The 27,526-nt window shown below is 45.8% G+C and overlaps 1 protein-coding gene across 2 annotated transcripts in view; it reads left to right on the plus strand.

Annotated features, from left to right (window-relative positions):
• FZD3 (frizzled class receptor 3) overlaps positions 1–27,526 on the plus strand; it is a gene marked incomplete at both ends in the record, with an annotated part of 45,932 nt that overhangs the window by 5,231 nt on the left and 13,175 nt on the right. The window contains 2 exons of one of the 2 annotated variants that reach the window (XM_079532717.1): positions 18,579–18,775; positions 20,417–21,434. In XM_079532717.1, coding sequence (XP_079388843.1) covers positions 18,579–18,775; positions 20,417–21,434 — 1,215 coding nt within the window. The remainder of the gene's footprint in view (positions 1–18,578; positions 18,776–20,416; positions 21,435–27,526) is intronic. The other variant, XM_079532718.1, reaches the window with a different exon arrangement.

Genomic DNA, 27,526 nt, shown 5'->3' on the forward strand with positions numbered 1-27,526 from the left:
GCTGGCTGCATTTCTGTTTGTGTAACAGAGGGGTTTTTGTGACTGTATTGTTTTTTGTTTGGGTTTTTTCTTTGTGTCTCTTCACCATGGTGACCTTAAGAATCATGTTAGTTGGTTTTTTTCCCACTTAAAATTGATGACAAGTAGGCCCCGAGAATACTTGAGGTGGAATGAACAGAAGTGTTCTTCTTGTTCTTGTCCTGCTCTCAGCACCTGGGATAGAAGGGAGTATTTTTCCATTATGTCATGTGATATTTTTCAGTGATTCATTATAGTTGTATTTTTCAGTTCTTCTATCAGGCATACATTACTACAGAATTCAGGCAGTTGGATTTCGGTCTCAATGAGGACTGTTGTCTCTGTGTTTGATTTTCATGAGAACCATGGAGAAGCAGAATTCACTGACCTCATGTATGTGTTTGATGGCTGCCTGCTCTGGGGCTGGGAGTTCATGCTGCCCTGTTTCTCTTTTCATGCTTCAGAGTGAATTTTATTTCCCACTAAGCAGCAAGGATGGGAAAAATATTGGGGCCCCCAGCACAGGAAGGATGTGGAGCTTTTGGAGCAGGTCCAGAGGAGGCACTGAGATGATCAGAGGGCTGGAGCACCTCTCCTGTGAGGAAAGGTTAAGGGAACTGGGCTTGTTTAGCTTGGAGAAGAGAAGGCTCCAAGAAGACCTCATAGCAGCCTTCCTATACTTGAAAGGAATATATAGACAGAATGGGGAATGGCAGTTTTTATGAGGGTAAATAGTAATAGGACAAGGGGGAATGGTCTTAAACTGAGACAGGGGAGGTTTAGGTTAGATATGAAGAGGAAGTTTTTCCCCCAGAGGGTGGTGAGGCACTGGCACAGGTTGCCCAAGGAGGCTGTGGATGCCCCATCCCTGCAGGCATTCAAGGCCAGGCTGGATGTGGCTCTGGGCAGCCTGGGCTGCTGGTTGGTGACCTGCACACAGCAGGGGGTTGGAACTGGATGAGCATTGTGGGCCTTTGCAACCCAGGCCATTCCACACTAACCCTAATTTAGGATGGTAGATCCTTGACTTCTTCCCTCCTGATCTCCATCCTTATCCCTTATTTTCTTTTGCCTTGCCCATGCACTATTTGATCAGGAGACTGGAGCACCTCCCTATGAAGACAGGCTGAGGGAGCTGGGCTTGTTCAGCCTGGGGAAAAGAAGGCTGTGGGGTGACCTCATGGCAGCCTTTGAGTACCTAAAGGGAGCCTACAAACAGGAGGGGAATCAACTCTCTGAAATGGTTGATAACAGCAGGACAAGGGGAAATGGTTTTAAGTTGAGGGAGGGGAGATTTAGGCTGGATGTCAGGGGAAGTTCTTTACCATGAGAGTGGTGAGGTGCTGGAACAGCTGCCCAGAGAGGCTGTGGATGCCCCGTCCATCCCTGGAGGTGTTCAAGGCCAGGTTGGATGGGGCCCTGAGCAGCCTGGGCTGGTATGAAATGGGGAGGTTGGTGGCCCTGCATGTGGGTTGCAGCTTCGTGATCCTTGAGGTCCCTTCCAACCCAACCATTCTGTTATTCTGTGATCCCTTCCTAAATCTCAGCAATTTTCCTTGGCTTTCTGTAGTCTTCAGCTCTGCACTCCAAACATATAGAAGTGTAAGAATGCAAAGCTAATGGAAAAGTAGATTTTAATTAGCTACTGTTGTGTAAGCATCCTAATCTTAGACTTCAATTTGCAGTAAGGATTAATCTTTAGTGTATAAGATTATGATGCCTACAGAACAATGGAGTTGTGCACGATCATAAGAAAGCAAGCTGTGCAGCAGCTCATTAAACCCGACTCTTTCATTAACTGTAGATTTTCCTATTCCAGGTTTTTACCTTAGAAATAACCATGTGAACATTTTTGGATTACTTAATTATTAAACAAGAATGTTGATCTGAAAGCTTGAATCTCCAAGATGACCTTGCAGAGTGCAGGCAAGGCTATGGCGTTTATAACAACGCGCAGCTTAGAGATTCTTGCTTTTGGGAAATCTGAAGCTTGTCTGTGTGAAACCCACCTGTTTATTATTTCAGCTCTGACCTGGAAAGGTTTGACTGTTGTGCAGGGGTGGAAGAAATCCAGAGTGGGCAAAACCAGTTTGGGAAAGTGGAGTTGTATGCTGCCAGGGAGGGCTGTACACATGTTAGTCTGCTCTGACCTTTTGTTCACAACAGGAGGCTTCTGAGGATGGCTTTTCTTGCATGTCTCATCTTAGAGCCATGGATCCTATCCTTTTCATGCTCACATCCAGTGAACATCAAGGTGAATGTTGAGTATTCAGTGAAGATAGAAGTGTACAAAATCTCCAGACAGGAAGAAAAGCTGAATAGGAGATAATAATTTATGTTCAGTTAAAGGACAGAGCTGCACGTGTTTACGTGTGTGGAAGTTGCCAGAGGCTTAAAGAGGGAAGAATGGGAAAGAGGCATGTTTTGGGATAGAAATCTTTTGGGTTTTGGCTAGGAACTTGAACACCAGCAGAGTCATGTGCAGGAGTAGATTTCATTGTTTGGACAAGAGATGACTTTCAGGCTGTTGCTGCATGCAGTATTACGTGTTTGGGAGCGTGCTGCAGATCTGACAGCTATTGAGTATGGCCTTAAAGAGGACAGTCAGTGCGGGGGATCTGGATGCAGGTTAGCAAAGGAATGGATTGGGAACAGAATCACAGAATGGCCAGGGTTGGAAGGGACCTCAAGGCTCGTGAAACTCCAACCCCCTGCCACATGCAGGGCCACCAACCTCCCCATTTCATACCAGCCCAGGCTGCTCAGGGCCCCATCCAACCTGGCCTTGAACACCTCCAGGGATGGATGGGGCATCCACAGCCTCTCTGGGCAGCTGTTCCAGCACCTCACCACTCTCATAGGAAAGAACTTCCCCCTGACATCCAACCTTCTGGGTTTCCTGGTAGACCTGAATCATGCTTGAGCATGTGGTCCATCCTAGGACAACAAAATGATGCTTGTTCAGTGTAAGCAATCCCAATGGTAAGTCTGATTTTTTTTTTTTTCCTCCTGGGGCCTCACTGCGCTTGAAGAAACCTGATGGAGGTATTGCAGTGCTGTGTTCTACAGAGCAGCATGAAAGAACAGAGTACCAAAGAGTGCTTTCTTTAGAACAAGGGTTAAAGCTGCTGCAGTGTAGATGATTGGTGCTCACGCAGCAGAACTAGGCAGCAGGTGTTAGCAACCCTTACTTTCCTTTGCCTGGCTAACAGGCTTTCTCCAGAGAATAATTTCAGAAATGAAGTTTTCCAGTCTTTCGTGTTTGTTAATGAGAACAAAATGCAGCATGATTATTTTCAAAGTGTGGGCTAATAGTGAGAAAAATAAGAGTAGATTTTTGTTGTGTTGTTGCCTTGATAAAGTACTGCCTGCGTGTTGAAGATGAGCTCTCACCATCTTCATGTTTGGAAACATGGAAAGACAAATATGGAACAATGATTCAAGCAGAAATACAGAAACAAAGTTTAGCCTTAGTAGTTTAGTACAAGCATATTGTAGAAAAGCATTAGTTTTATGTAATGATCCGGTTTAAAGTGAATGATCTACATCTTAATCAACATCTATTCACAGTGGGCTTGTTTTCAGGGTCATGAAGGCAGATGGCTCTCCGTTGTGGCTAATTCTGTAGCATCTGGTGGGGGCTTAAAGAGGAATTATCAGGAAGGGCAGCACACATGAATTTATTTTGAATAGTTAAATGACAATGTATTTTGTCATTACTTGTAGCTTTAGATCTACAAGTATAAACTCGAACAACAGAGCGCTGTGCCAGAACGTAAAGGGAATGTTGGTCTTTTCATTCATCGCCTTCCTACCACAACTGTAATCATTCATTTTTTTTCTCTACCTTAATCGTAATCCACGGCACTTGCCTCCAAAGGAACAAAACCCAGGTTTATATTGGATGCTGTGATAGTGTAGGGTAGTATTTGTTAGTGACAAGACTTAGCCTTATGTCTAGTAGTATGTGCAGCTCAGACAAGGAGGTAGGTGTGCTGTATTAGCCCTGCATTAGCCCTACATTAGCTGCCTTGTGTTCTGCATGTGTTGGACTCCATCCCTGATGGGCACAGATCTGAGAGTACTCCATCTAGCATTGAGCCACTGCTTCTGGGTGTGTTCCTGGGAGCTCTTTCTAGTCCCCTTTTACATTCTCCTGACACTGAGGTTAATCACAGGGTCACAGAATGGCCTGGGTTGCAAAGGCGCACAGTGCTCATCCAGTTCCAACCCCCTGCTGTGTGCAGGTCGCCAATCAGCAGCCCAGGCTGCCCAGAGCCACATCCAGCCTGGCCTCGAATGCCTGCAGGGATGGGGCATCCACAGCCTCCTTGGGCAACCTGTGCCAGTGCCTCACCACCCTCTGGGGGAAAAACTTCCTCCTAAGATCCAACCTAAACCTCTTATGTCTCAGTTTAAAACCATTCCCCCTTGTCCTATCACCATCCACCCTCACAAACAGCCGTTCCCCTTCCTGGTTCTACGCTCCCTTCAAGTACTGGAAGGCCACAATGAGGTCTTCTTGGAGCCTTCTCTTCTCCAAGCTGAACAAGCCCAGTTCCCTCAACCTTTCCTCACAGGAGAGCTGCTCCAGCCCTCTGATCATTTGAGGTTATTTAGCTGTTTCATGTTTACCTTCTTAGCTGAAAGCTACATTGAAAGCTCTTGAGTTTTCCATCCTTTTGACTTACCATCCTTCCTGAATTTGTTTTTCCTACAAGAGGATGGCAGTGATAACTGTAACTGTGGACTTCTGAAAAGTTATGTGGGTCGGTGATGGTGTACTTCTCTTCTGCTGGTCACCTGGAAGTGGTGCTTTTGTTCTGATTTTCTCTATTTTATGGTGATTTTTCTGACTATAAGATACTTGGATTCAAGAAGAAGCCACAGCAGACCAATTAAAAAAAATAAGAATGAAATAACTTAAACGCCAATGAGGAGTTGTCATAAATTATACAATATTGTCTTGCTGGCATGGCTGCGCTTTCCTGCTTTGTGTTGGGAGAAATCTGTGGTGATTTTAGCGATTTTTAGGATGGCTTTCCTGGAATTGTGTCATGTTTGTGTGAGGGTGTGGCTCTGGGCAGCCTGCTCTGCTGGTTGGTGACCCTGCACACAGCAGGGGGTTGGAACTGGATGATCGTTGTGGTCCTTTTCAACCCAGGCCATTCTGTGATGCTATGAAGGGTTTGTGACTTTTCAAAAGAAACTGCTCTGATGTGGCACGAAGTGGAGGAGATAAGGGCTGCACACCATCCTTAATGACAGAGGAAAGCAGTGCTCGGGAATTGGGGTTATTCTTCAATCTATCGACGTTGTAGACCTGCAACACAGTAACGGGTTAGTAACATGTGCTTGGAAATACGTTCCTCACTGAAGGAAACAGTCTAGGAAAAACGAAGTTGGAGGAGGTGGATCCGTGTGAGACCCTCAGCACGGCCGTGGCTCAGAGTGCAGTTCCAGCGCCATCAGCTCGGGGGTTTTTGTGCAGCACCCGCCGTCGCTGGCTATTGCCTTTCCAGCAGACCCCTGCTGCTGTAGCGCCCCGGCTTTTTGTCCTGAAGGTGCAAAGAACAATCAGGCCGCGTTTGTCCTTTCTGCATCGCTTGCGACCTTCAGAGACCCGCTCCGTCCGCGTCCCCCCGTTGTCTCTTCCGTCAGGTAGGACGCAGAGCTGTGCCTGCCTGCCTTGCTACCCTGCGGGTGCCGTCCCGGCCCGCTCCCCACGCCGTGCCCCCGGCCTCGCCGTGACAAAGGCTGGCATCTGCCGCCCTCCGCCTCCCCCTCCGCTCTCCTGCTCTCCCGGCCGGGTTCCTATGGCAACGGGGAAGGAAATTTGAAAAGAGGAGTGGGGAGAATGGAAACACAAAGGCTTGGCTCATTTGAATCTGAACGAGGGAGGAAGGTTCCTTCCAGTCCATCTTTGTGAGCTGGAGAAGCCTGAAATTTAGCTTTTAGAAGTTGCTTTCAATTTGTAAACTTGTTTACATTCCCTGTTTCTTGATTTTATAGAACAAAAGTTGTCGTGTTTGTGGCACTGAGCAACGAGAAGCATCTTTCTATTTTTATTTTTTTTTAATTTGGTGAGAGAATGTGGATCAACCATCCATTCATTTCACTTCATTTTGCTTCGTTCCCCCCTGCTGGTCCAAAACCATCGTTCATGTTTTAATGGTTGCTTTTTTTTTTTTTTTTTTTTTTTTTCTGAAGACTTAAGTGTATTACATTTTCTTATCACCTGAACTGTGCTGTGTTTGTTCAGTTTGGAGAAGAGAAGGCTCCAGGGAGACCTCAGTGTGGCCTTCCAGTACTTGAAGGGAGCGTAGAAACAGGAGGGGGAACGGCTGTTTGTGAGGGTGGATGGTGATAGGACAAGGGGGAATGGTTTTAAACTGAGACATAAGAGGTTTAGGTTGGATATGAGGGGGAAGTTTTTCCCCCAGAGGGTGGTGAGGCACTGGCACAGGTTGCCCAAGGAGGCTGTGGATGCCCCATCCCTGCAGGCATTCAAGGCCAGGCTGGATGTGGCTCTGGGCAGCCTGGGCTGCTGGTTGGTGACCTGCACACAGCAGGGGGTTGGAACTGGATGAGCACTGTGGGCCTTTGCAACCCAGGCCAGTCTGTGATTCTATGATCTGGTGTTTAGGAGTAGCTGCTGCTTTTGTTGAAGGATTGCCAGGACATTTGTGGCTCAGAATCAGACCCATTCATCACTTCCATGCTGATGAACATTTCTTGTGCCTTCTTCCTGTGCTGCTTTAATCCTGTCCTCCGATCTGTACAGGTGCATCATGGAGATAGGAATGCAGAGAACAATGTGGTTCAGACTTGAGCCTTTGATTTGAGTTTTAGTGCTTGCCGTTAATTAAGGATGAAGTTATTCCAAAAAACAAACATGTATCACGTGATAGTTAAATGCCTTTATGACACCTTAGCTGCATACTTAACAAATGTATTATGTATATAAATTTATTAAAGTACAGTTCCTTTCTCTTCAGACCTTCACTCTGGCTTTTTACATGACAAAGTCTGCCTGCTTCTTAGAGAAAAATAGTTTCTAACCTCTTGTAGGGAATGCATCGCTAAAGTGGTCAGAATTGATGTTTTTCCTCCAACTGCACTTCTACAGAATCCAACAGCTAAAATGCTGAAACGCCTTCAGACTTGTAAGAATGCACAGATGTTTTCCTTATCCTTCCTTTTGAAACCCCAGGCAAATTACTCTTGTTGCTTTGATTTACCTTAATTAAGTGGTATCACAGAAAGGCAACTTAATTCTTTAGATCCATCCGTTACTTTCCCTGACACAATGGGAGGCTGTTGCTTTTGTCTGAGAGAGGAAGCTTCCAGGCTTTTAAAATTTGGGCTTCTGTTCCCCTCCCACTTGGGACTGGTTGCTGTTAGTAGCCAGGGTCACAGAGGGGACTTGGGAAAGGGGAACTGAATGGAAGGCAGGGCTAGAAGAGAAGCACAGCTGGCTGTTCTCCTGCAGGGACGGCTGATTGCTCTGCTGTAACCTGTTGTGCCCATCAAAGAGGAGTCAGTTTTGATCTGCATGGTGCCAGGCCTCGTCCTGAAGTGGGAGGCAGCAGGGGCCAAGTAAGAGTGAGACCAGCATGGAGCTACTGGGCAGAACTCATCATAGAGCACTAACAGATGCACGTACATATGCTGCTCTCTGCTCTCCTGTCCCTATCCTGCTTCTTTTGAGGTTGAAGGGACAAAAGGATCTGTGAAGCCTGCTCTGCCCTATGAACTCCCCATGGCTCCGTGGGCAGAAACGCCTTCTGACAGCTCTGAGTGCTGCCAGGTGAGCCCTGCTGTGTGTAACTGAATGGGGCTTCCCTGCCTCATAACACCACACCTGGCCTTCACTCGAGTGATTTTTTTTCCATCCTTTTGCATACGTTTATTTATAAAAGGGATTTTTGTAGTGTTAAGCAATGATTCAAGCAAGCAATCAGTGGGAAAACACGCACCTTCTTGTCTCATGCATCAGCCTCAATTGCTCACATCTCTAAGCAATTGAATGCAGTCTTTCCTATTCATCTGACCTCTTTTATGGTTTGATCCTACTTACTCCATCCTGCACGTTCCTTAGTTGAAAACATCCCTGCAGTGTGTTCCATGCAGAACCTGACACATGGAATACAATCCCAGTGTGTGTGTGTGTAATTTACTGTTGGAGAGACACCTTTTGAAGATGCACTACTCCAGCAGCACTGACAGACACTTGCTGATATTTGCCTTTCTTCATTCTATTTCTGTAGCTGACAAAGAGTTGGGCTCTCACCCCCTGTGTCGGGGCTCATGTAGCCACAGAATCTTTTTCTCTTCCCTTGTTTCCTTCCAGTTGTGTCCCTTCTCTCCTCCCACTGTCTCTTATTAATCCAGTTACTGTGCTGTGACTTGCCTGTAGTGTTTCAAAGGCGTGCAGCACGGGAGCAATGTATCCTAGAAGTACGTTAGTGGTACAGAGAACTGGGCACAAACTTCTGTCCTTGGTGTGAAGCAACATCGGAGCCTTTGAGGGCAAAATATTGTTTAATCTATTTAGAAAAAAGCAGGCATGCTTTTAGGATGCCGGCGAAACAAATAAGCGGAGGCACTGTGGGAATTCCTGTCAAATATTTATCTTGTGAATTATTAACTGCAGGGAAGAAAAATCAACTTCAGGAGCTTGGTTGGATTCTTAATTTGAGAGTTTTGTTGAATCTTTCAGAATTGGTCGTGGGATGCTTTTTGTAACAGCTCTTTGTCCAGTGGAAGATTGTGTCAGTGCAATTAGTGCTTTTAATTCTCCTTCCCTGTCCTCCCCCGTGGAGTTCATTTGTGACCTCATTAACACAGTGCTGAATAGAAGGGACTGTATCCCCTAAAGAATCTTAAATTTTAATTTGCAGCTGCTGTGCTTTGCCATGTTTTTTTAAAAAGCAGTTAATTATTAAAATTAAATTCAGCAACTAATTATCTTAAAGCTTCTGTTTTGATCAGAAATCAGTTTTAATTTAATATATTGGAGTAAATTGTGAGTTCCTCAGTCTTTCTCTTCCATCTTACAGCCTGCTGAAGCAAAGGGTCCGTTTGGAGCCCTCTTGCTGTTGTGTAGTTATGTAAAAGGTATATATTGGGCTGCTGGGTTGGCTTTTCTTTCTGTTTTTTTCTTTCTTTCTGTTGGCAGTGTATTTTTAATCACGTATCCAGGTAAATATATCAGGTTTCCTCAATAAAGCCTAGATGATATCATCTGCCAGCGTCTCCTCAGTGAATGCGTGTCAACGCTACCAAGTACTACAGCTTTGTGTTTCTTTTGTTAAAAAATGGCTGGAATAATCACAGAACCAGATGGAATCCCCTATGAATCCTTTCAGTCAAAATAGTCAGGAAGTGTAGTTGGTGTATGAGGGAGAGGGTAACCCAGCAGTTCTGCTGGTGGAGCTTGGCGACATGGAGCAGAAGCTGCTGCTCCCCTGGCACTGGGATGCTGCAGCCTCAGCTGAGTGGGATCCTATGCTAATAAATGCATGCAGGGGACAGCAGGGCTGTGGAGTTGGTCCATAAAATCAATCCTGCATTATTCATGCATGTGAAACAACCTGCTGAGTTTGACAATTATCTGCACCAAAACCAAGCTTAGCGTACTAGATTAATAGCAGAACCTTTCTGGAAATTAATCATGAAGGAAAGAAATAATTGACGAGTTGTAGACAGTGGGTTTTAAATAATGCTCTGTGAGTACTCTAATTTTGAGGCCTGAAGATGCAAATCTCCCCTCCTGTTGAACTGTGCTGGTGTCTGAGTATTTTTGTTGGTGTATAGAAAAAACAGGGGACTTCTATCCTACTGAGATAACTGTTAAAATAAGAGTGTGCATTCTATAGATAGATTCTGTTTGCCACTCAGAGTAGTTCTCATAGTACTAATCATAGAATGGCTGGGGATGAAAAGGAAAATGCTCATCCAGTTCCAACCCCCTGCTGTGTGCAGGTCATCAACCAGCAGCCCAGGCTGCCCAGAGCCACATCCAGCCTGGCCTTGAATGCCTGCAGGGATGGGGCATCCACAGCCTCCTTGGGCAACCTGTTCCAGTGCCTCACCACCCTCTGGCTGAAAAACTTCCTCCTAAGATCCAACCCAAACCTCTTATGTCTCAGTTTAAAACCATTCCCCCTTGTCCTATCACCATCCACCCTCACAAACAGCCGTTCCCCCTCCTGTTTCTGTGCTCCCTTCAAGTACTGGAAGGCCACACTGAGGTCTCCCTGGAGCCTTCTCTTCTCCAAGCTGAACAAGCCCGGTTCCCTCAACCTTTCCTGATAGGAGAGGTGCCCAGCAGAGTCTCCTGTTACTCTGTTGTGGACCTTCATAGGAACAAAATGTGGTCATGTAACCTATCCCCAAGGAGATGCTGATGGTAATGTCACTAAGTGAGGCGTGAGGGATTTTGATGGCTGTTCCTGCTTTTGCAGAATACTGTGAAATACAGCTCAAACCTTAAAATTATTCAAGATGAATCCGCTATTACATTCTTATCTATGAAACCAGGTTTTTGGCTTGTGAGAGTTTTCACAGCAGCCTGGCTACCAGGGAAGCAGCAAATGGCTTCCTGAATTCATTTGTGTGTTTCCTCTGTGGTCTTCTGCCTGCAGAAGGTTGTGCTCCTGGCCTTTAACAGTGCCACTGTGCATTCTCTGCCATAGCAAGAAGTCTTTGTCTTCAGTCTCTTGGAGCTAATGCTGTAAAGCTCGAGAGTTTGACTTCAGCATGTCCTTGTAACATATGCAGCATGTGGCTGGCTGTGGGGCAATGAACTCTGCCAGGGGTATTTGCTGAAACTCACTGGAAGCTTGCTGAGATGCTACGCCTGCAAAAAGCTCACCTTAGACAAAATGAATTGATTGACCTTATAAAATTGTGTGCTGAGCCTACAGGAAGAATATTTAGATTCTGACCCATGAAGGCCACATCATTCTGGATCTTGTCCTGGCTCTTTACGCTGCTGCTGCTTCAAAGCCAGCGCATACAGCTTTGAGGTGAGTTTTGTGGATGGTTTAAGTCAGTCTTAAGCCCAGGCTGCTGTGAAGTAGGCTAGTGGCAGGGGAAAGGGCAGGGGCCCGTTAACGTAGGCTTACTGTGAGCCTGCAGCCTGAAGTGCCTGAAATGACAACTTTAATTTGTCCTTAATTCGCAGTCGTAAAGGAGACTGACAGTGACAGCTCCGCAGTGCACATTTGAAGGGAGGTGACACACTTGTTAATCTGTCAGGATGCACTTTGGCTTGAATGAGTGAACACAAGGTTTCCTCCTTTCTCATCCCAGTGGTTTGTGCTGCCTTGTAATATTGAGCTCTTAGATATTCAGTAAGGAACGGTTGCTGTTGGACAAGGAGTAGCCATCAAGCTTTTGTGGAACTAAAGTAGAAGCGTTCAATATTCCTTACATAATATTTTAGAAATGCAACTGGTCTGCTTTTATTCTGCAGGGTGGCATTATGTTGTTTATTATGTGGCAGACACTGTCATTCTGGCTGATGGAAGGGAAATCAAAAAGGCGAAGCTGCACTGCTGGGGGTTTTGAAGCTTGGCTGTGTCTTCACCGTATCTTTTCTCATGTTTCTTATTTTTAGAAATTCCCTTTTTTAAACTCTGAAGATCTTGATCTGGCTGCTGACTCCGTTATGTGCTTTCTCAAGATAGTGTCAAGTCTTCTAACAAATCTTCATACCAAATGTTTTTCCTCCTTCACTCAGCACGATGGATTTTTGAGCGCTGTGCCAGCAGTGGAATTTTATCCTCTTCATTCGTGTTCTCCTCAAGGAAGACAGACCTCCCTCGAGTTGGCAGAAATAGTCCTCCAGTCCCTGACGTGCAGATCAGGCTGCAGTGGCAGAGCTGAGGGAGAGGAAAGGTCGTTATCACTAACATTCCTCTTCTCTTAATGGGTATCTCTCTCCTTCCCACAGTGACAGCAGCACTTGGAGCGTGTTTTGGCAGTCATCAAAGCATTGATCGCATTCAGTTCGTACTTGAAAGGTTGTCTTTTTGACCACAGGATATAGAAATGTGTTATTTAAATTAAAATTATGGCTCTGTCAAGACTCGTGGCTCCTGCTGTATAGTTTCTTGCTTGTCTGGGCAAGCGTGCTTTACGGTGTCTTAACTTAATGGTGTCTAAAATACTGGCCAAAGGGCTGTATGTTTATTTCTCTGTAGTACCTTGGAATTCTCCCAAGCCCATCACAGCAGGCATATGGAGAGGAAGGAGGAAGTCCAAGCAGTCTCAGCTGTCTTATAAAAACTAACACTTCTTGCAAATGGAATTTGTTACCAGGGCCACCCATCTGCATCCGTCAGTTCTTAAAATGTAAAGCTCACATTGAGGAAAAGTGCAGTTTGACAGATGGATGCCATCTTTTCAGTGTCTTCCAAAGGAACTTTGGAATTTAAAATGAAGCAGAGACCTCTTTAAAGAACAAGAACAGATGGCTTTGCCTTTTAGTCACACAGACAGAGATAGATGTCATTTTCTGTCTTTTAACTACTTTTATCTTTTATCCTGCTTTGTTTCTCCTGTACTTGAGAAATTATCCCCAGCAGTCTGTGTGCAGACCAGAAAGCTTAGGATGGGTTGCACGATTGCTGCCCTGTCATGTGGGATATTGGACTGTGTGCTTTGTAAAGGTCCACACAGAAAGTGCGGGCACATCCCTTATCCCTGCTTTGGAACAAAACCAGAAATGTGACTCTGTTTTTCTTGTTCATGTCTGCGTCACGTTGCAAAGCTAAAAATAAAATCTCTAAGTTTCTCCAGACAGGGAAGTTAACGGTGAGGTAAGCTCTTAATGTAGATTATGCTAAGAGTTTTGCCCAAAATTTATCTTGGCACTATGCATTAAAAGCAGTCTTTGGCAAATAAATCAGTCTGCTGCCCTCTGAAAACAACCTGCAGTACCTGTGCAGTGGAGCTGCACTTAGAATCATAGAATCATAGAATCACCAAGGTTGGAAAAGACCTCAAAGCTCATCCAGTCCAACCGTTCACCTATTCCCAATAGCTCCCACTAAACCATGTCCCTCAACACAACATCCAGCCTTGCCTTGAACACCCCCAGGCTCGGTGACTCCACCACCTCCCTGGGCATCCATTCCAGTGCCTGACCACCCTTTCTGAAAAGTAATACTTCCTCATGTCCAGCCTGAATCTCCCCTGCCGTAGCTTGAAGCCATTCCCTCTGCTCCTATCACTGATGACACGAGAGAAGAGGCCGACCCCCAGCTCACTACAACCTCCCTTCAGGAAGTTATAGAGAGCAATGAGGTCTCCCCTGAGCCTCCTCTTCTGCAGGCTGAACATTCCCAGCTCCTTCAGCCTCTCCTCATATGGCCTGTGTTCCAGACCCCTCATCAGCTTTGTTGCCCTCCTTTGAACACGTTCCAGGGCCTCAATATCTTTCTTGCAGTGAGGGGCCCAAAACTGGACACAGTACTCGAGGTGCGGCCTCACGAGTGCTGAATATAGGGGAACAATCACCTCTCTGCTCTTGCTTGCAACGCTGTTTCTGATGCAAGCCAGGATGCCATTGGCCTTCTTGCCCACCTTCATAACCCCTTTAAGATGAGCAAGGGCAAATTGTTTCCAAAGAAAACGGATGTACTCTCCCATACCCAGTGTGCCTTCCTGGCCTTTCTGCACCCGTCGCTTAGATGGCAATGGGGTGCTATGCAACTCAAGGCACAACTGAAGAGCAGGAAGGAGCTTTTGTCACATCCCCTGTGCTTTTGAAGAGGCAGAAGCCCTCACTCACTGTTCCTTGTATGCCACTGCCCTGTGCTGTCTGTGTGCACGCCTCGTTTTTAGGAAGCACTCGTTTGGTTTGGTCAGGGCTCTGAAGCTGGGCCTCAGATGAAGCTGGCAGCAGCAGTGTAAGCACTGCAGCCGTTGTTCAGCTCAGAGCATCAACTGGGAGCAGCTCACTGCTAATGTCAGGTTACATTTGTGTACCAGCATGACTGGGGGGTAAATGCTCCAGGAAACCTAGAGAGATTCAGAGGAGCGTGCGGGTCAGAACCATCAGAGAACAAATTGCCACTGTCTCAAGAAAACCAATTCTGCCTGAAACAGTCTCAGGAGAGCATTCAGAGGAGCTGCTGTGCTGTCAGAGCCGTGCCAGCCACTCAGGATGAGAAGTGTAGTTACTGAAAGCAGGAGGCAGTACCGTGTTTGCTCTCTAACTAGCAGTTATCTGAAGACAGGAACTGCAGCATCTGTGATTCTCCTGGGGACGTGGCCTGGAAAGCAATGCTGCCTGGGTGCTTTGAGATACAGTTTAAGATTTTTTCCAATAAATAGCAAGCTGAATTCAGACAACGGGCAACGTGGGCCAGAAGGAACAGACTGTGTGGCTGCCCTGAGGCACTTGCTTCCACCAGAGGATTGCAGCGGTAATTGATAGTCAGAGCATCCCTCCTTTCCCACAAGCCTGGGGGGAGAAAACTTCCCTTCTTCCTTCTGTGAGTTTATGAGAATGCTTCCTGTTTGGTTTTTATATGGAGAGAAAGGAACATCTAGCCAAAAAGAATGGTGAGAGATTGCCAACGTAATTCTGTTTCCATTTTACAATTGCTGCTTCCCAACAAGGCAGCTCAATGGCTACTGCTGTGTAAAATGAAAGGTAGAATGGGTTATTATCTCAGTGCTGTGAGAAGCCTGAAACTGTACCACAGCTCTATGATGTAGTTATAGCTGCCATTGTTGCTCGTGCTTTGTAAGCACAAGTGGGAATTTGCTAAATATATATATTTAGGAGGAAAAACTGGCGCCCATCTTTGTGGCTCTCCTTTGTCCTTCATCTCCTCCTGAAAAGCGAAAGAATAAAGGTGGGAGATGGCCATTACAGCATTGGCAGGCTCTGTCCTTTCAGCAGGTGGGAGCTGTAGGGAGGGAAGGAGCTGGGGCCACACCAAATGAGTTGGGCTATTTCTTAAAGCAACTTTGCAAAGAGAATTCTGGGAAGGAGGGAAAAAAGAGAAAGATAAGGTTGTAGTGCAAGTTGGACTGCTCTGAGGAGAGCAGTGATATGTGAGTGTGGCATTTGATTTGATGTACAACACCTGCATGGCATTGCACGGGAGGGATGCAAGTACTGACTCAGCCTGAAAGAAGCCAAGCTGGGATTGCAGTTGTTATCATGGGGCTAGAGGGAATTTGCATGGTTTTTCTCAGTTAGAAGAAACACTGAGCATGCAGCTTCAATTACACTGCTCAGTTATGTGATCTGGCATATTTTAAATGCTTAAGTGCCTTCGGGAGCAGCACAAGAGTTCATCTCATCTTAAACATTAATTTCTTCGCTGTTTTGGATTTCCCATGGCTTGGCCTGAACTACAGAAATTTGTTCGACTGCTGCATCTCCTCTTGTCCTTTTCCTTTTTGCTCTGTGTGTTGAGTTGTTCCACGTGCATTCTTCAAAATCTCAATGCATTGGAACAGAGAGCCTTTTGTCAGGCACCAAAGTGGGGTAGGGCTGAATGTTACAACTTGCACTGCTTCCCTGGGCAAGATCATAAAAAAGTTTCTTAATCTTCTTGGCTTTCTTTTTAACAGTGGAAAGCGTAATCTGTAGTCTGGAATTGACTTTTCATCCTAGGAGCTGCTAAGGAGGAGTGAGATAATTTTAGAGTTAGGCTGCTTACAGACCGAGCAGCCTACAGGCACAAATGCTGCTGTTGCTGATCAAAAGCAAGAAAGTTTCTCTTCCCCTGTCTTCTAGGGAATCGGAGAATCATAGAATGGCCTGGGTTGCAAAGGCCCACAGTGCTCATCCAGTTCCAACCCCCTGCTGTGTGCAGGTCACCAACCAGCAGCCCAGGCTGCCCAGAGCCACATCCAGCCTGGCCTTGAATGCCTGCAGGGATGGGGCATCCACAGCCTCCTTGGGCAACCTGTGCCAGTGCCTCACCAGTGCCCCCTGTGCCATGGGCAGGGACACATCCTTGCAGCCCAGGCTGCCCAGGGCCTGACCCAGCCTGCCTTTGGGCACTGCCATGGATGAGGCACTCACAGTTTCTCTGGGCAGCGCTGTCAGGGCCACGCTGCCCTCATCTTGAAGAATTTCTTCCCAACATCTAACCTAAATCTCCCCTCTTTTTGTTTAGAACTATTTTCCCTTGTGCTATCACCATTTGCACAAAAGGCAGGACGGTATGAGAGAGGCCTGGAGCTGATGAGAAACAAACAGCCAGCTGTAGTGGAGCAGTCCTATTAAATTATACCTATTTAAGTAGATTTCATTCATGTCATTTGGCTTTAGTTTGTACTGTCTTTTGAGGAGTTTGGCAAGACCATACTCAAAACCAGACTTGCTCTTTGCGGTGATAAAGAACCTTAAGCACAGCTAACATACCCTCTAGGGCACAAGGAACTTTGCCAGCGGAGATTCAATTATATCTGTGTTATTTCAGATGTTCTATGTGTCTTCTACCCAACTTCCAGCTGCCATGCTTGATGGGAGCAAGTTTGCACAGAGCCTGCATGCTGTCTGCTGTGCCCATCAGAGGATGGATCTTGTGTCAGGTTGTCCAGGTGCACATGGATGTCCCCACCTTAAGATAGTGTGACAGCAATAGGACAGGGGGGAATGGTTTTAAACTGAGACGGGAGGTTTAGGTTAGATATTAGGAGGAAGTTTTTCACACAGAGGGTGTTAAAAAAAAATGTTTCTAGCTCTCAAAGCAGCTTACTCTTCAGTTTTGGTTACAGTAAGATTGAGGTTTTTCTATATCTAGCCATTTCATTTGTGTCCTGCCAGTGCAGCACAGAGCGAAGATTAGATGTGTTGTTAATCCTGCAAGGCTGTGCAGAGCAGGCTGGGATGAATGCAATGGACTTGTTAGAAAAATCAGTCTAGCGTTCACGTTAGTGTTCCCTCTGGTATTGCCATTGGCCAAGAACTGTCACCTTTCCCCTTCAAGTTATTGTCTGAAATATAAGTTAAGGAAAAGAAGTGGCTTACTAATATGCCTCTGCTACCTCTCCGGTTTGGAGGTAGCGGAGTAATTCAATAATTCTTACACTGTTTTGTTGTATTCTAATGTGTTTTGATATTATGTAGTTGGAGGGGACCCTTAAAGGTCATTTAGCCCAGTGCCCTGCAGTGAGCAGGGACTCCCACAGCTCCATCAGTGCTCGGAGCCCATCCAGCCTGACCTTGGCTGTCTGCAGGGATGGGGCACCACTGCCCCTCAGGGCGACCTGTGCCAGTGCCTCACTGCCCTTACTGTAAACAACTTCTTTCATCCAATCCAAATCTTCCCCCTTTTAGTGAGAAACCATTTCCCTTGCCCTATCACAACAGATCCTGTGAAAGTGTCTGTGCCCTTTCTCACTGCCCCCTCTCCTCCAGGCTCTCAGCCTGTCCTCATAGGAGAGGTGTTCCATCTCTGGGGTCATTTTGGTTGCCCTAAAATAGGGCCACATAACAGTAAGGAGGGCCACATGACAGTAAGAAGGTAGCACAGTTTATCAGCATGCACCAATTTTCACGACTCTGTAAATCCCTGCTCTATTTCTTTCCTTATATTTCACCTTTCAAAATGCTTAATTACAGCTGCATGTTGGCTAATTGTGATAGATTTTCCTTCAGTGCTTCCAAGGAGCTCTCACCATTATCACTGTTACTTGAATCTGTTATCAGACAACAAGTAGCACAAGATACCATTTCTTTTTCTGATTGGTTTTGTTCAGGCTTTCATTTCCCAATGCTTTCTGGTTAGGTAAAGACAGGCATACTTGTAGCTTCACTGTGCTTACAGCTGTGTTCTTGAAGCCTGGCAGTGTATGTGCCTGAGGTAGCACACGTGTTGGGATTGCTTTCTGCCTGCAGATACACCCTGCTGATAGAGCTGAGATTTTTAACAGAAGACAAGATGATGAGGAAAGAATGTAATGGGAAATGTCCTGTGTTTGCATCTTGTAGAAACAATCAAAATGAAGAACCCAGGCCTCCTGAAAATAATTCAAGAAATAGATGATTTTCAGATGATCTAATCAGTAAACTGTATCTTAAAAAAATCACAGCTTTATTTCTGTACTGTGAAGGAGTCTTGCATTATCCAGTATTACCCAGATTGTGATCTCATCAGCTGAATGCGGGTTCTTCATACTATCTACTAAATAAGCAGCTGGCAATTCACAATACGTCTGTCCTTTAAACAAGCAGCGTAAAGAAGTTCATATGATGTTTATTGGAGAGTATTAGTCTAAGCTCAAATCCTCAAAGGTGTTTAGCTATCTAATTCCCATTGATTCTGATGCAGATTGCATACATAAATGTCCCTGGTGAGTCTTTGTTGTTGTCCCCAGGCTTCTCCATTGCCTGTCTTCCTAAAAACGTAAGTGCTGCATTATGATGATCACGTCTTCCGAGAGGCATTGTTCATGGAAAGAAGGTTATGGTTGTGGTTGTGGAAGCTCTAACTCCTCATGAATCAAATTACAGCTTCCTGCTGATGTTCTACGAAACTGCTAGCTGAAGCTCTTGAATTCTCCCTTTTCTTTTGTAGCCATTTCATCCGATGGTGAATTTGGAATGTTCCAGAGATTTTCGACCATTTCTTTGTGCCCTCTACGCTCCCGTGTGCATGGAGTATGGCCGTGTCACGCTGCCGTGTCGCAGACTCTGCCAAAGAGCGTACAGCGAATGCTCCAAACTCATGGAGATGTTTGGAGTCTCTTGGCCTGAGGATATGGAGTGTACCAGGTGAGCAAACCTGTTGTTTCACAATCCCGGGCTGAAATTTTAGTACCTTCTGGGATATTCTGTGATTTGAAACAGATATTGTTCTTTACCAAGAGAGTGGTGAGGTGCTGGAACAGCTGCCCAGAGAGGCTGTGGATGCCCCGTCCATCCCTGGAGGTGTTCAAGGCCAGGTTGGATGGGGCCCTGGGCAGCCTGGGCTGCTATGAAATGGGGAGGTTGGTGGCCCTGCGTGTGGCAGGGGGTTGGAGCTTCATGATCCTTGAGGTCCCTTCCAACCCAGCCATTCTGTGATTCTGTGAGGAAACTAGATTCATATTTCTGTCATCTACCCAAGAGATTAATTGAAAATTTAAATAGGCAGTTCCTGTAAGAAATGCATACATATTCACATTCTAATGATATACCTATTTTCCTCATCGTGTATGCAGACCTGGCTTTGTCTGGAATACCAAAGTAGGATACACAGTGCTAAATTCTTCTGAGAGAAGAAGTGCCAAGTTACATATACTGGAGATGAAGGGTCAGTTTTTCTGAGGGGAGCTGGCTGGGTTCAACAAGCATCTAAAATCTCAAAACTCTGTTCTCAGAGTGTCTGCCTCATGCTGTATAGAAAGATGTTTTCAGCTTTACATTACAGAAATAATGCTACAGCAAAGTATTCCAGGGTGTTCTAGTTTATATGAAATGATGTAGCTGAAATGGAAAACAATCTCTTCATGCATTTTTTTTTTGAATACATGACTTAACAGCTAATAGCATTCAGGAGTGCAATCAGGAGAAATAGTCCCTTATAGTTGAATAGAGAGTAGAAAACAATGAAAAGTGTTTATTTTAGCAAAGAGAAAGTCAGAGGATGTTTCTAGGTCCTGGTAATCAGGGTCAAAGATTGCTCTGTCTGTGCTGCAAACAGATGGCCGGGCCCTGTAGGTCCTCCTAAGACCAATGTCAGTAGTGAAATTTCAAAACTGGAGATAAAAATCTGGAAGCTTTACTCATGCTTTGTTAGTGTCAATGCACCAAACGTGCACTGTGGCAGAGAAGCAAGCATGTTTAGTTTAAGCTCAGTGCTTGCTGAGGCAGTAATGTCTAACAGGGGAGGAACCAAACAGCCAGACTTACCGAAAGCATAAGATTGCATTTCAGCACACCTTGCCCTAATTGTGGAAATATCTTCATTCTAATTTCAGCGTATCAGTGCTAGTATTAATGCTAGTTGGATGTGTGGTCTAACTAGTGCTGTATCCTGCCTGATGGCAGCTAGTAGGGTTGTTTAGGGAAAGGGTTTTAAGTGCTCTATAAAATCATTCTTCCTTGGGCACAGTAAAGCTAAATGTAGAGACTTCCTGGCATGAACTGTGTATCTTCACTCTTATGCTTAAGGCCTCAACATTCCCCTGACCCATTTGTTTCTCTGTTTTCACACGTACTTCATTTTTGAAGTTTTGACATCTACTGCAGTCTGGGACGGGAAGTTCTAAAGCTTGTTTATGTTTGGAATAGTAATCTGTGGATTACCTGTTATGTGGATTGTCTCTGTTTTCTTTCCAGTCTCAGTGCCTAATGTCAGACATGTAAGTGAGGCTAGCAGCCTTTGCACACTACACGTGCCTTTCTTGTAAATCATTCTTTCTTGCTTTCTAGATTCCCGGATTGTGATGAGCCGTATCCTCGTCTTGTTGACCTCAGTTTGGGTGGGGAGCCCACAGAAGAGGCCCCCATGGCAGTACAGAGGGATTATGGTTTTTGGTGTCCTCGAGAGTTGAAAATAGACCCCGATCTGGGTTACTCTTTCCTGAGGGTACGGGACTGTTCCCCTCCTTGTCCAAATATGTACTTCCGGCGTGAAGAACTCTCCTTTGCTCGCTACTTCATCGGAGTGATCTCCATCGTCTGCCTTTCTGCTACCTTGTTTACTTTTTTAACTTTTCTGATCGATGTCACAAGATTTCGCTATCCAGAAAGACCGATAATATTTTACGCCGTCTGTTACATGATGGTGTCATTAATCTTCTTCATTGGCTTTCTGCTTGAAGACCGAGTAGCGTGTAACGCGTCTAGTCCTGCCCAGTACAAGGCTTCCACGGTGACGCAGGGCTCTCACAACAAAGCCTGTACCATGCTTTTCATGGTGCTCTATTTCTTTACCATGGCTGGCAGTGTTTGGTGGGTCATTCTTACCATCACGTGGTTCTTGGCAGCTGTGCCAAAATGGGGCAGTGAAGCGATCGAGAAGAAAGCGTTGCTCTTCCACGCCAGCGCCTGGGGCATTCCAGGAACTCTAACCATCGTCCTCTTAGCAATGAATAAAATTGAAGGTGACAATATTAGCGGCGTATGTTTTGTTGGCCTCTATGATGTGGATGCATTAAGATACTTTGTACTTGCACCCCTCTGCCTGTATGTTGTTGTTGGAGTTTCCCTTCTGCTAGCTGGCATTATCTCTCTCAATCGGGTTCGCATTGAAATCCCATTAGAAAAAGAGAACCAGGACAAGCTAGTGAAGTTCATGATCCGGATTGGCGTGTTCAGTGTTCTGTACCTCGTGCCACTGTTGGTTGTAATTGGCTGCTATTTCTATGAGCAGGCTTATCGAGGGGTGTGGGAGACGACGTGGATTCAAGAACGCTGCAGGGAATATCACATCCCGTGTCCTTACCAGGTGAGGAAATTGATATCAAGTGTTGAAGTGTTCAGCACTGCAGAAACTGGATGTTGTGAGGCTGCGGTAAGACTTTATTGTCATCTTTATTGAAAGTGGTGCTATTCCCATAAGGGAAGTTCTTGCCCTGCTCGAGGTATTGGGATAAAGACTTAGACCTTCTGGAAGATTAAGCATGATTGGAAGATGGGAGCTTTGCATCAGCTGCTTGGTACTTGTTTGTTATGGATAATGTCTTTGGTGTTTCTCGGCTGTGTAGAACCTGCACAGGTTATAAAGATGCTGTTTTAAACCAACTTGATGAGCAGATCTGAGTGAGTTTACTGTTGGTCCCTAGAGATGTGGTAGGAGTTTTGGCATTTAAGCTGAGCTGTAATCAGCCTCCTTACTGCTTTTTCTGGATTCTGTTGGTCTTCCCTAACAGTTCTGTTGCCTTCATCAGCTTACACATTCTGTGCTTGTTTTAGAGCAATCCACGCACGTGTCAGAAACAACTGTGTGAAATCTGGTTTGAAATGTCTCCTGAGAGAAGTCAGAGCTTACAGCTCTTCAGCTCTGTCTGTAAAGAAAATTACGTGTACCTGCCTGCTGTTTAATTGAGCTGTCGCAGGGACAGGAGGCAGTTAAGAGCATTAGCTATCAAGCTGTCCACCATTTACTTCATTATTATGCTATTATAGTTGTAGATGAAGTACTGTGTTAATTACTCAAATCCTACTTTCCTTCTTTTTTGAACCAAAGTGGTGAGCTGGATTTGGAATGATATTTCTTCTGCAGCTAATTTGAAAGCAACTTTAATTCAGAAGGGCTGTACAGCAGCCGGCTGTTATGTGGTGGTGTAAAGATTTTTACAAAGTCAGTATTTTGGCTCTGAAGCAGTTGAAACACCGGCTGGGTCATCAAAGCTCACATTTTAATGCAGAAAAATATCACTTTGAGGTTTGGCTTAGGTTATGTAGCTTGATAAGAATCCTTTTATTACCTTTTAACCATTTTTATTGTTTTCTCTTACATTTTACTAGGGTGTGACTCTTCCCTCCCATCCAATGTGCAAGTATTTTTATGGCAGGAAATATCTGTCAGTGGGTGTGTTCAGTTTCATTTGCTTGATTGACTCTTCATTGCTGCACTTTTTAATATGTTAAATTGATTAATGCATACAAAGAGAGAAAGAGAGAGATGTGTTTTTTCTCTCACTTGTTGTCAAATGCCCTTCCTATGTCTGTCAGAAATGAATGTTGCTTTCTCGTAACGTAGAAGAAAAACTGTTTTCAATGTTGAAACTTCTGATGTCTCAGGACCAGAATCCTGGTTTGTAGCATGATGAAAACATGTGTAAAAGGCTGCTGGAGTCTCCAGCAAGCCATTCACATAATGGCTCAGCAGGAGTCAAAAGAACAATAATGCTTTCATTCATGTCAAATTGGGTTGAAGGACCCATAGACCCTAGGGAGTGTTAGAAAGGTTTTTCTTCTAACCCATTCCATTTTTTTTTCTTAAGCTGAACATGCTTCTCCATTTAAACTATGCTGACATAGAACTGCAGCAGATGAACAAAGCAGCGGCAGAAATCATTTTGTACTTAGTTCGTGCAAGTGAAATGAATTATTAAATTAGAGGAACCTTAAAGCTTTCTAGAGAGCGTCGCTCAGAAATAAGACGGTATTTTTCTCAGCCTTAACGTTAGTTAACTCCAGTTTCAAATGTATGAATTTCAATTCTGTCATGCTTGAAGAAGCGTCTGTCCTAAGCTGATTGCACAGTAAGTGTAGGGGTTTTCTGTGCGTAACTCTGCTGGGCTTGTACTGCAGTTTGCTGCTTGTGTAGGTGTGCTTTGTCCAACAGCAGCAAATCTGAGGTTAAAAATTGATCGATCCGTTCAACCGTTGCTTCAGCTTTGTCATCACAGGACGATGCCACAGTAAATCATTCTGGAGAACCGCTAATGGGGGGTGGAATATGCAGCTGACACAGCACGTCTCTCCTGGGTGGCTCCTTGTGCAGGAGATCATCGTGCTGCAGATGCTCCTGGCTGCTGCCAAGCCAGAGGGAGCCTCAGCAAGTGGGGCTCAAGTGAAAAATGGGAACATTTCTCTGAGTGCTTAAAATGGGCAAAATAGTTTCTGAAAGATCCCAAATTAGAGAAAGCAAATAGATACCTTTATGCTTTGATTTTCTGGCTACCTGCGTGCCTCTGGGGTCAGGCTGGCTACATATCACCGTGTTATTTGTGGGATCTAGGAGGCAGCTGTTACTTGCCTTGCAAAATGTTTAGCTCTTCTACCTGCTGTCTGTCCTGACACAATTAGATCCATGCCATTCCTGCTATTTCTGTTAATCTGAGCAGTGTAAATCTTGTGCATATCAATGAAAGCTGTTTTTTTTTTTTGGCCACAAAGATATGAAAATATTCCAATATTCCCTCTCTTTGAGGAGAAGATGCAGGGCAAACTGGAGCTGGTGTTACCTTAGCTTGCCTTCTCTCTGCACTGCTGGTTCCTGGGAGAGATGAAGAAGCATGGGGAGGTTTTCTGAAAGCATGCAGCAGCTCTCCTCATGAACACGTCCTGGTGCTCACGTTTCTCTAGAATTTTTGGCTGCTGGAGGTCAGGTAGCAGCTTTAGTCTGGGCAGCAAATGCCAAAATCAGACAGCAGTCATCCCTCTTGTGCTGTGGCTGTGAGGGCACAGAGCTTAATCCACCAGAAATTGAGTGGAGGGAGCGTTGTTCCCTTTAGTGTCCTGTAGCAACAAAAGAAACCCGACACAAAGTGAGTATGTTGAGAAGTAATAATTATTTATGGTATGTACAAGCAATGCAGTTGTACTTTCCCCATTACAGGAGAGATGCACTGCTTTTGTGGGTATCAACTTTATAGAATGGCTTAGGTTGGAGGGGATCTTGAAGACCATCTGGTCCCAATCCCCTGCCGTGGGCAGGGCTGCCACGCACTAGATCAGGCTGCCCAGTACCCCATCCAACCTGGCCTTGAATGCCTGCAGGGATGGGGCATCCATAGCTTCCCTGGGTAGCAGTGCCAGAACCTGCTTATCTGGGTAAAGAATTTCCTCCTAACATCTTACCTAAGTCTCCCCTCTTTTAGTTTGAAACCATTCCCCCTTGCCATATTACTATCAGACCATGTAAAAAGCTGGTCCCCTTCCTGCTTGTAAGCTCCTTGTACTGGAAGTCACCCTGCAGCCTTCTCCATGCTGAACAAGCCCAATTCCTTCAACCTTTCTTCATAGCAGAGGCACTTCAGCCCTTTGATCTTCACAGCTCTCCTCTGGCCCTGCTCCAACAGCCCCACATCCATCCTGTACCAGGGGCCCCAGACCTGGATGCAGTGCTGCAGTTGGGGCCTCTCGAGAGCAGAGTGGAGGGGGACAATCACCTCCCTGCCCTGCTGCCGCCCTCTGCTGATGCAGCCCAGCATACTGCTGGCTGATTCATGCCCAGCCACTCGTTCACCAAGACCCCCAAGTCCTTTCTCTGCAGGGCTGCTCTCAAGTTCTTCTCCCAGACTGTGTCATATCAGGGATTTCTTTGCCCCAAGTGAAACACTTTGCACGTGGCCTTGTTGAACCTCGTTAGGTTCTTGTGTGCGCTTAGACAGGATTTGGGGAGTGAAGCACTCAGGGAGTTCAGTATCAGCCTGGGCAGATTTCTTAATTTAGCTTAAAATATTAAAGCTTTTATATGAGATCATCCTTCTTTCAATATGAATGATGACAAATTGAATAACTTATTTCCAGAAATAATTATTTTATGCTAGAAGGACCATTCACAGTAATTGCAGTGCTGTAAACTGTTTCCAGAGGATCACTCCTCTGAAATACCTACTCACAGCAGCCTAACAGTGCCTTAACCTGTTCCTCTCCATTCTCAACATTGTTGGGACATTCTTCTTGTTCTTGAGGGGCAAATTACATCTTTGTAATTTGCAGGAGCAGAGAGGTGATTGTTCCTGTATATTCAGCACTGGTGAGGCCGCACCTCGAGTACTGTGTCCAGTTTTGGGCCCCTCACTGCAAGAAAGATATTGAGGCCCTGGAATGTGTTCAAAGGAGGGCAACAAAGCTGGTGAGGGGTCTGGAACACAGGCCATATGAGGAGAGGCTGAAGGAGCTGGGAATGTTCAGCCTGCAGAAGAGGAGGCTCAGGGGAGACCTCATTGCTCTCTATAACTTCCTGAAGGGAGGTTGTAGCGAGCTGGGGGTCGGCCTCTTCTCTCGTGTCATCAGTGATAGGAGCAGAGGGAATGGCTTCAAGCTACGGCAGGGGAGATTCAGGCTGGACATGAGGAAGTATTACTTTTCAGAAAGGGTGGTCAGGCACTGGAATGGATGCCCAGGGAGGTGGTGGAGTCACCGAGCCTGGGGGTGTTCAAGGAAAGGCTGGATGTTGTGTTGAGGGACATGGTTTAGTGGGAGCTGTTGGGAATAGGTGAACGGTTGGACTGGATGAGCTTTTAGGTCTTTTCCAACCTTGGTGATTCTATGATTCTATGATTCTATGATTCTACTTTCAGCGCACCAATATTCAAAGGAGCAGTTGAATTTTATGTTGATTCCTCACTTTCCATTCATGGCCATAAAAAAGAAATGGATGCTTGTCCTCAAAAAACAGATGAAAGTTTTTCTGGAAGGAGAGTTCGTGTAGTGGAAAGTAATATTAGTTTGCACAGCCATAGGGCCTCCTATTCCCATCATAAACATGTAGTATTTGAGCTGGGCTGCGTGCATTAAAATTCTGACCTGGAGGTTGTATCTCTGATATATGGTCTTTTATGAGAGCGTAGCACAATTTTTGCATCGAGGTAAGGTGCAGTATTGAAGCACAGAATCAGGGAATCCAATCATAAAATAACCACATCTACAGGATGTTGATGTACAAAGAACAAAGGAGACTGACAGTTTTCATAGAACCATAGGGGATGGAAGGAAGGGACCCTACAGATACCTCATTCCAACCCCCTGTGGTTCCTCTTTTTGTTCCTCTTGGGAGTGACAAAGGCAGTCACCTTGGGACACTGATTTACTCCCATCTATGGACATATGTTATTATGTTATTATTATGTATTATGTTATTATTATTCAGACCAGTTATCCTCAGGATACCCCTCTCTCTGACCTGGTAATCTCGGCCGGGGAGCACACTAACCCCCCTGCGATTCTGAAAGAAACAGTCAGAGACCTACTGCTCCAGCTGGACTGTCACAAGTCGATGGGGCCAGATGAGATCCACCCGAGAGTGCTGAGGGAACTGGCGGAGGTGATAGCCGAGCCGCTTTCCATCATCTGTCAGCGCTCCTTGTTGACTGGTGAGGTCCCAGATGACTGGAGGCTTGCCAATGTGACTCCCATTTATAAGAAAGGTCGTAAGGAGGATCCGGGGAACTACAGGCCTGTCAGCCTGACCTCGGTGCCAGGGAAGGTTATGGAGCAGATCGTCTTGAGGGAGATCATGTGGCATGTGCAGGGTGACCGGGGGATCAGGCCTAGCCAGCATGGGTTCATGAAGGGCAGGTCCTGTTTGACCAACCTGATCTCCTTCTATGATCTAGTGACCCATCTGGTGGATGAAGGAAAGGCTGTTGATGTGGTCTACCTAGACTTCAGCAAAGCCTTTGACACTGTCTCCCACAGCATTCTCCTGCAGAAGCTGGCAGTCAGAGGCTTGGATGGGTACACTCTTGGCTGGGTAAGGAGCTGGCTGGAGGGCCGGGCGCAGAGAGTGGTGGTGAATGGAGTCAAATCCAGCTGGCGACCGGTCGTGAGTGGTGTTCCGCAGGGGTCGGTGCTGGGGCCTGTCCTCTTCAATATCTTTATAGATGACCTCGATGAGGGCATCGAGTGCACCCTCAGTAAATTCGCAGATGACACCAAATTGGCTGGAAGCGTGGATCTGCCTGGGGGTAGCGACGCCCTACAGAGGGATCTGGACAGGCTGGAGAGCTGGGCTGGAGCCAATGGGATGAGTTTCAACAAGGCCAAATGCCGGGTCCTGCACTTCGGCCACAACAACCCCAGGCGACGCTACAGGCTTGGGGCGGTGTGGCTGGAGGACTGCGTAGAGGAAATGGACCTGGG

This window comes from Tetrao urogallus (genome assembly GCF_951394365.1).
Source record: "Tetrao urogallus genome assembly, chromosome: 2".
NCBI classification, from domain to species: domain Eukaryota; kingdom Metazoa; phylum Chordata; class Aves; order Galliformes; family Phasianidae; genus Tetrao; species Tetrao urogallus.